At 31.7% G+C, this 9998-nt stretch overlaps 1 protein-coding gene across 5 annotated transcripts in view; it reads right to left on the bottom strand.

Annotated features, from left to right (window-relative positions):
• Positions 1 to 659: 659 nt before the first annotated feature.
• Positions 660 to 9998, bottom strand: part of SLC25A40 (solute carrier family 25 member 40) — a 49225-nt gene continuing 39886 nt past the window's right edge. For 2 of the 5 annotated variants that reach the window (XM_011364064.2, XM_011364074.2), the window contains exons 10-12: positions 7759 to 7840; positions 3328 to 3408; positions 660 to 2943 (exon numbers count right to left, since the gene is read on the bottom strand). In XM_011364064.2, coding sequence (XP_011362366.1) covers positions 2831 to 2943; positions 3328 to 3408; positions 7759 to 7840 — 276 coding nt within the window. In that variant the 3' untranslated portion in view covers positions 660 to 2830. Of the gene's footprint in view, positions 2944 to 3327; positions 3409 to 3444; positions 4339 to 7758; positions 7841 to 9998 lie in introns of those variants that run through there. The other 3 variants (XM_011364091.2, XM_023533410.1, XM_011364084.2) reach the window with 3 other exon arrangements.

The raw sequence follows: 9998 nt of genomic DNA, 5'->3' as shown, positions 1-9998 counted from the left end.
GAAAAGTTACTTGATAAATTTTACATGGACTTTTGTTTCAACAAATGTGGTAAATGTATATTACTTAAACACCTAAAATACTGATATGAAAATGGTTTGAGAAATCTTTATTTCAACTCACATCATATTAAATACATTTTTTAAATAACATGACATGTTTTAGAATACACAGCATCTACCGCATTGGCACAGTACAGAAGTAGTTCTGGCAGTGCCGCTGAATGCATTTCCCATCTGATCTCCCACTAAGCACGTCGTATGCTCTTTGTTCAAGCCACTGGGACTATATCCCACTGCCTGATAGAGACGCCCACCTCCAGGTATATTTAACTGGATCACCTGTCCTAATCTTAGGAGCATTTCCTGAGCACACCCTCTCCACCCCCAAGCTTAGTGGAGCTTTTGCATTGCTCCCCTTTCATACTTCTATCAATCATAGCTCTGAACTTCCTTAGGGCCAGTGATGGTTCTTCATCTCCAGTGCTTTTTATACTGCCTACCGCATAAAAGGTCTCAAGTGATGAATGACAGATTAAAATATAAGAGCCATAGTTTCTTTTAAAATTCATTTTGGAAAAAAAATTCAAAAGTGATAGACTAAATTTTCCCACATCTCTGGAATTTATGCCCCAGAAAAAGGAAAGTATTTCAACACTGTATCCTTTCAAAAGTCAAATGTGTATTATATGAAGAGTAGCAAACAGTACTTGAATAAGACATTTCTTCTTAAAAAATTTTGCACATAAATATGCATGTTAGAAAATTACCATTAATAAAATGAAATTTTCCTTTCAGAAACATTACCAAGAACACAATTTCTAGACAAACCCTTCTTGGTTGCTAATTTTTTTAACCAAGGTATTAATGCTTATTTTAACCACTTAAGTATAGAAAGAGCTGAAGCTTTCTTTCATCCTTCTTTTCATCCAGATACACTGCAAGTAAAGTATGTTAGAAAAACTATTAGGGAATTATTAGATTTAAATTATTTTAGTCATAAATGATAATTTTCCATAAGTGCAGTCAGTATTGGGGATAGGGTTGGAAAATTTACTTCTGGTATTTATAAGTGATAGTAAGTTGAAATATGTGACTGCTTTTTGAGAACATAGATTTAAATCTAAATATTCTCTTTTTCTACCCATCAGTTATCAAAAAGCATGGCAAAACCAAATTAAGTTTAATACTGTTAAACAGCAGTGTTCAAGATAAAAGTTCACATATTATGTGACTATTTAGCTAGAAGTACAGTGATGTTAAGAAAGCAAAATAATGAAAATGTAAATTAATATAACTATATTTTTATGGATATGTATGTTGCAAATTTAAAGTAAATCAACAGCATAAAAACAAAAAGTTAAATACAAATCTTATATAGCTTATTTCTGGTGAAACATTAACACTTTACTATAATACAAATAAATTCCTCTAGCAATACTATAGAAGATTTGTTACCTAAATATATTACCTATTTTAAGGGAAAAAATGCTTCACATTCATAAAATACACAAACTATAATAAAGTGTTTTTTCTTATGTATATCCTGAGCAAATCAAATATAAAAAATATCATTTCTTGTCCTGCTATCATGTTCTTATTTCATTCCTATAGTGATAAGTTAAATTACTCAGGCATTAGCCTACACTGTAGGGGCCCCCAACCCTGGGGTCTGTGGCCTGTTAAGATCCAGGCCTCACAGCAGGAGGTGAGGAGCAGGCAAGCAAGTGAAGCTTCATCTGTATTTGCAGCTGCTCCCCTGTGCTAGCATCACTGCCTCAGCTCCACCTCAGATCATCAGGCATTAGATTCTCATAGGAGCACTGGTGCCTGGTGCCAAAAAGTTTGGAGACTGCTGGCCTACAGTGACCAAAAGCTATTTCTTCAAGGAAATTGCTGCCTGTTTAGTCTATTGGTCTAATATACTGTTAGATGTATATCATCATGGAAAATTTTGGAAATTTTTGACTGATATTGTATTAATATCCAATTTGATAGAACAAAGCAACAGAAGTGACCTAGAGAACACCACAGTGATACATAAATTACAACACAGCTGAAACCTGGGTACCTTCCGTGCCAAACACAATGTGGTTTTCCACTGCACACCCAAGTTTGACTGAAGTGAACATTTAAAACAATCGGTACAATTTCCCTCTCTTGCACAAACAGTAGGTAACACAGGGTCTTTAGTCATCAAAAATAGCAGCATCCACATCACACAAATAATTATATTTTGGTTCATAAAGATAAAACAGCCATATCTTTGATCGGAGAAATCCTAATATATGTGAAGACTTCAAACAAAAAATCTAATGCATTTTTGAAGTTTAAAAAAAGTAATATTTGGTAAATGTTATTTAAAGACTTCCTCCTATTTATCTACTTTGCTGAAATGCTTAAATATCTATGTGCATGATTTAAATGTGTATAAAAGACTTGGCATTTTTCTTCTAGACCCAGTACATAATTCAGCACTTAATTCAAAACATTTTGATGTATCGGACACATTCCCACATAAGATTGTTACACCACAACCTATAATTGAAACTCAGAAATTACCACTTCTGCTGCTAATTTTTCTTTTCTTTATAAAAACGTTCAATGGTTATAATTTCTGGGATATCCTTTTCAATATCTCAAAAATTAGGATAACAAACTTTATTTTAAAATTAGGATAATGATTTAGAGGCAAAGTACAAATTCCTATGCATTTAAATTATAGGAAAGAAAGACATAAAATCACTGTAAGATAATGGTGAAAAAGTTCTTGCCTAAGAGTCTTCATCTTATTATTTGGCCACGGTTATTATTTCAAGTTGAAACACCGTCACTAATATTTCTGTTTTTGAGCATTTTGTTCCTGGAAAAAAGCCTTTCCAAATTCATATGTACTGATCATAATGGCACAAGCAGGAGCAATTTTAACTAAACGGGGAATTAGGCCTGAAAAGAAAACAGAAAAACTGTAAGAACAAATTTTACCTTATTTTTTAAAATGCAATTTATTTGGTTTTATTCTAAAAATTGAAGTGATATATCAAATATTTGCCATATTTGAAGTGATATATCAAATATTTGCCATAAACTGGTGTCAAAGAACAAACCACACTCACTCCCAACCTTCTCACTTTAATTCCATGTTACTTTATATAGAAATTTATCTTATTGATAGTAAATCTATTATTTAACATTTTTAAATTTATAGCAAAGATGTGGAATGTTTCCAGTAACTTTCTGAAGTAAATGAAAGTTAATTTAGGAAGGTGATAGACTTAAAAGTAAAAGTAATCATTTTATTCAACAATTTGGTAAAGCAAATATTTTTACCTGTAAATAGTCCAGAAAACCCATTCTTAACAACAATGTTCTTCATTATAGCCCAGGTTGACATATGCAAAGGCACAGAAACTAAATGTTAAAATAAAGAAATGATACTATTACAAAATACCACTTAATTTCTAATACAAATACACATAAAATAGTGTTTATGGCCTTTGGGGGTATATCATTTCATTATAATAATAAGAGATCTGTTTGCTTAAAGAGCTATTTTAAATATTTCTAATAGTTGGTCATTAAAAATAAATTAGAAAAAGACTGTAAGATTAAAGGTGTATAAGGACTAGGTGGAATCAAGGAATATGCCAAAGGTTTCCCCTGAACTGATGCTTGTTTCTTAGGCTTGGAAGTGGATATCCTTTACACTTTTTTCCAAGTCTTAAAAACTTTCATAATGAAAATTTTACAGATAGATAAAAATCTTCATGGGGTTCCCAAAGCTAAAAAGAAGCCCTGATAATCATGTTTCATTAAATTTGTATTGCATACATTAATTTTTTTTTTCTTTCTAAAAAGAAATTCTGAGGAAAATGGCCCAATCTCTCTAGTAAGGTCCAGCTTTATTAAAACCTTTCTGAATAGATGTGCCAGTCTTGAAATAAATTAGATCAGCCCTGTTTCCTCCAAAAGGCAAATTCATCCTTCAACTAACAGTAACATCTCACTTATTTGCAACCTCTCAAATGTCCGGAACATAGGGAAAAAACTAATTTAGTTAAGAAAAAACCAGCAAAAATAGATGTCACTAAAGTTCAAACATAAAGCTTATGAATGAGCTGTTCATATACAAAGTTCACTTACCTTCGTTTTACCCAATGATGCTGGCTTAGCCCACAGACTACTAGATGCAATAACATATCTGCTAAGAAGCAGGCATACTACCATGTGAACACCGAGACAGCTGACATGCTGAAGATTTCAGTCTTTGAGATCAGCTAGATGATGGGCAAATACTCCTGTATTACCCTCACTAGTTTCTGAGAGCTGCATTGCAAAACCCTACAAATAATTAATGTGTACACTGATGAATCTCTGAGTCATTAAGAAAGATTAAAGGACATATTATGAAGCATCCCTAGGAAAAAAAGGAAAGATAAGAGACAAATATCTTTCAAAAATGTCTCTTTAGAATTTTGCCACTAAATGGACTGGGGCTTATTATCTCGTTTCATTTATATAAAATATCAGATTCTCTATGAACATAAACAAGGCCTTATGATTTAAGAAGCTATACTTTCAATATAAGTAGTATAATAACTATAGCAACCCAATAGGAAGGATAGTTACTTTAAAATCAAGAACAAAGTATTTATGAATGAAATTTAACTTTTTTTAAAAAGTCAATGATAAAAACATTATATTACAAGTTGGCAACTTTCTACTTTATGTTCAAATTACATTTAACTTTTGGAAACAACTGGTAAAAGAGAGGAAGCCAAATAGCTGGGTATTTCTAATTTTGTAGAACTCAAGCCCCAAATGGTCTCTATTTCAATAGCCGTAAAAGAAAATGGACAGAAAGTTAATAACTGAAGGTAAGTCACGACAGAGTGCTAACAGACCCTTAAAATTGTCTCCTGCCTAAAGTTCCAACATTAAATAGCTAGTTTTACAGATAATTAATAGTAACTTCTTACATTATAAGAACATACTGTTTGATTATTAAATATCTGAAGCGTGAACAATAAAATACTCATTTACTATCAAATTTATCAAATCCTAACAACTGTACCTTTCAGATACAGTGGAGGACGCCTGTATATTCCTTTCTGCTTAGTCTTTCTCTCTCCTCAGAGGTAACCACTCTCGTCTTTTTTTTAATCTTTGTCATGCCATGTGTTTAAACTTTTACTGCATCTGAACACATGTGTAAATTAAACTTGCTTTTTCATACTCTTAAACTTTATATAAATGGTATCATACCGTACTTTTATTCTTGTAATGTGCTTTAGGGTTATCTATGTTGACAATGTAGCTACATTTTATTCGTTTTAATTGCTGTATGGTATTACTTTATATGGATTAATACAACTTACTCATTTCCCTGCCAAAGGACATTTAGGTGCTTTCTAACTTTTGGGAATTAAGAATCCTTCAGCAAATATCCTGTAGAAATGCAAGAGTTTCCCTACGATACATATCTAGGAGTGGAATTGTCTGTTCAAAAGTATTTCTTGATATTGCCAGATTATTTCCTAAACAGTTCTTCCAAATTTATAGTCCCGCCTGCACAGCATGGAAGTTCCCACAGCTCCACATCCTCCCCAACAATCTAGAGCATGTAATGTCCTTTGCTGTTCTGGTTGCCATTTTCCTCATTAATACTAAGGTTGAGCATTTTTTAGAAGTTTATTTACCAAGTATAACTATTTTAAAAAATGATTTTTTAAAATTTCTGTTGAAGTATTTTAAAATACTGAATATGTTCAGAGAAAAAGTTAACCTGTGGAAAACAGGTGGATCAGAGCCAGGTTTAAAAAGCTGAAACAGAAGATTAAATTTTAAGAAATTAAATATAAATAATGCACTCATAAATGAGGTAAAAGTTACCTCTACTGTAGGATCTGGCACTTACGACATCCTAATGTGCTTCTCCTCCACTAGATTATGGGCTCTTTGAAGACTTAAGATGCCTCTACCTCATTTATCTGTATACGCCAGCATGGTACCCAACACCAAGTAGGCATTTAATCACAGTCGACTAATGAAGGATGGGAGAAGTGGTTTAAGTGCATTGATACAGAGATCCTATTTATGAATGGAACTGATCATCATTCTATAGGTTTTTTTTTTTTTTCTTGGAAATAAAGGATTTGGTATAGCTGAGATCTGGAATGGAGAAAGATGCTTCTGATTTACTTCTTTCTTGGGGACAAATAATGTACAATGAAAATGAGAAAAAATATGGGCTTTTATTACTCAAATCAGAAGTGTAGTTTTCAACAGAAACATAGCTTACTAAATATAAATTGTTCATAGCTGAAGCAGAATAACAAGTAAAAGTGACCAGGAATAATCATGGAAAATTAAGACCCCAGGCTTATTTAAGGTTTCTCCTTTTGGGTTTAAATGGAGAAAAAAAAGTAATGATAGGTAAGAGTGAGAGCTAATGAAAGACGATGCTCCCTGGTGCTAGTCTAAACGAGGATGTACAATCAATCACCTAGAGTACATTTTCAAAATACACAAGTTGGAGCCCCACTTTAGATTAAATAAGAGTCCACTGAGGGTGGTGCTCGGCCTTTGGTGTAGTGGAAAAAGCACCCCAGGTGACGCCAATGATTATCTACCTAGGTAAGTGGATCTCCAACTTTAGTGTGCTGAAAAATTTACCTGTAGAGATTCCCACCTTTCCCTCATTGTCACGATGGCCATTACCATGACCACCATGATGACGATGACGACAATGACACCACTACCAGTCATCAATCATCCATGATAAGTTATACCAAAGAGAATATTTCTACTACTTTCAATAGTTCATTTATCAGAGGGACAGAAATTTAGATGAGTTGGATGGAAAAATTAAAATAATTTTGAACTCCCAAGGGAGAAGAGATAGGGCTTAGGCAGCTGGAAGGCTCATACCTAAAACAGTTAAGTTGGAGAACCCTGATAATAAACTTTGATTACCTCTCAGGATTTAGTTCACTTCTAATATTAGAGCTGACTAGGACTTTTGTTAGTTAAGGACAAAGTTGTCACTAATATCGATCAGACGCATTTTCAGAGGTGTGTTATCAATGTTTCTTTCAACGTGAGAATACCTATTTTATTTTGTATGCCATATAATGGTGGGTTAGAACAATTTATTTACATTATAATAGGCTAATCACAAGGCTTACATAACACAATTTTGTAATAAATAATTTCCAATGGGTTCACTATATACTTTCTACAGATAATAATGACCGAAGGGATCTAATATATGCAACTAAGTACACTTTAGTTCTAGAAGTAGTTACAGGTTATAAAGAAGTAAAAATAGATGGGATAATAGGTAGAAAAAAAAACACACCAAAAAAACAAAAGCTAAAAAATAATCAGGAAAGAATAAATAATTCTACACATATTAACAAAACAAAACACACCACAAGAAAAAGATTTCTCAGTAATTTAATATACTTCACCCTAATTTGTCTAGATTTGGGAAAAAAACATATAATGTAATCTATATAGGAGATAAGGGATTTAACTGATGGTAGGCAAAATACACAGACTAAGATTTCTTAAATTTTTGTTTGGTTTTAGAGTATTTTTTTCTGAGTATTTCATTCTAACAGTGTATTACTTTCAGTTAGAGTCAGGCAGAAAAAAAGAAAAGTCTTATCCTTATTTTAAATATTCCTAACAGTATCTGGAAAGAAAAACAAAAATTTTCATAACAGCTTGAAAATGTTTTAAATTAATTAAACTTACTTTTATGACTTTCATACATCCAAAGTTGTGTCTGCTTTTGTGTTTTTACCACATCAAATGGTAAAGTTGCAACAGCTGCAAACTACCCAAAAAAAAAATTGATTAATTTAAATCTACCTTTAAATTTTTCCCAAAATATTTTTACATTCTTCCAAATAGCACATTACTTAACCAGGATAATACTGACAATCATAACTAAACTGAAAGTTAAAATAAAACCAGATATATTTAAAGAGAAAGTTTTATTAAAGAAAACAGATACACATCTTAGTATATAGTATATAGTATGTAAAGAAATACATACACATCCTATGTATTTCTCCCAAAATTCAGAAGTAAAACAATCTCAAAAAAGTTCCTGTACTTTTGTAAGGTCACACAACTACTAGTGCCAGAGTCAGAATTCCAACGAGACCTCTCTGACTCCAAAACCAGTTTCCACAGTATGATTCTCCTGTGTGTTCCATTATTCACTTACGGAAGGTATAACACAATACATATTTTAAAATAGAGATTCTCAAATATCTATCAAGCACTTAAAATTTTCTAACAAATGTTTAAGAAAATTATAGAATAAAAAATTAAATTTAAATAAAATGCACTTTGAACATATACCCTTTGTATGGGTTTCAATGTATTTATCAAATAGTTACAACAGTTCACAAATAACATTTCTGAAAACTTATCTCAAAATGAAGTCAACAATTATTTTCATGACAAAATTAAGCAAAGAAGTTTTTTTAATTAAATTCCCTTAAGAATGTCTCATAATATTTGATATTATCACAGCCATGTGTAATAAAACCTAGTCTTTTTTTTTTTTTTTTGCTCCCCAACTCACATTTGGCTAATATGCTCATAAATGACTCTTAAAATTACTTATATTTTATTTCACCCCAATAATGTTGACTTAAGTTCTCGAAATAAAATGTTTCAAAGATTTCAAGATAAAATCAATTATTGTTCCTCCATCTCCAAAACGTAGCATGTAGTAGGAAAAGGTAGCAAGCAATAAGGTAATAGTGCTCTTTGACACTCTAAAATGATGCAGTTTAGACTACCCAGGACATTGTCACACTGACACGCTTTTTCTTTTGCGGAGACATTTTTATTTGAATACAGTCAAAAGGCAGCAATATTTTCTAGATCATTAAAATTGTTTTAAAATAAATTTTCTGTTAAAAAGTACTAGTAAAATAGAAAAACTTGTCCTTCATATTGCTAGAAAGCTGCTAAGACATTTTAAAGCCATTATTCAACTTGTGTTTAGACATCGCATTTATTTTCAAGTATGGAATTGGTGCCGTAATTCTAATTATTATGAATTTCTAAAAATACACAGTATTGGTTCTTCATTCATGCTGGATGAAGATATAATTTAAATAAAATTAAGTTATATTTAATCACCTCACCAATAAGACGGATAATGAGAAGATTTTGCTGGCATTGTAACTACTGAAATTGCTTTAAAAAAAGTAATTGTTTTTTTGCTTCAAAAGGTTTACAACCCACACTATGCTATTTTACAGATCTCAGACCTATGAATATTCATAGCTAAGTTTTCAACTCAATCACAGTGGCTTTCTTATCTGATAACAATTATTCCAATATTTTCTTTCAGATCTTCATCATCTCACTATGCTCTTTCACTCTTAATTCGGCTACAGTACGTCAGCACCTCACTCTAAGTCAGCATAAATTCATTTGTAAGTATGTTGGTATAAGAAAACTCTTTGTGACCAAGATCATGGTGATGTGAATCTGCATAAAGGAAATCCACTATATTGAGTTGAAAACTTAGCTATGAATATTTTCGTTATGTGGAGGGGTGGGACAAGGTAAACGCTCTACTACCCAAAAATGGTTGAGATTCCTACCTTCTGCATGCAACTTTTGTTAAAATTAAGAATTATTTAGCCAAAATATTCCCAAAGAAACAGGAATTAGCAGCAGAGGATGAAATTCCTTCTATTCAATCCAATTATACACACGAGATGATACTCTGTTAAATATTACTTACTGGCATTAAATGAGCAAATTGCCAAACACTTTGTAAATAAGAAAACACTATTTAAACTACTATTATCATAAATCTAGTTATCTAACAGGTCCAAAAGTTGTTCAGAAATATAACAATGTATTTTAAACATAATAAAAACACAGTCAGAAAGTGCATTTTAAAATATTCAAATGGCTAATAATCTACTTCCTCAATATAGGATAGTAAATAGAACATTTTT

Source organism: Pteropus vampyrus, unplaced genomic scaffold (genome assembly GCF_000151845.1).
Source record: "Pteropus vampyrus isolate Shadow unplaced genomic scaffold, Pvam_2.0 Scaffold4, whole genome shotgun sequence".
In the NCBI taxonomy this organism is placed as follows: domain Eukaryota; kingdom Metazoa; phylum Chordata; class Mammalia; order Chiroptera; family Pteropodidae; genus Pteropus; species Pteropus vampyrus.
This window is presented reverse-complemented; position numbering and strand designations above follow the sequence as displayed.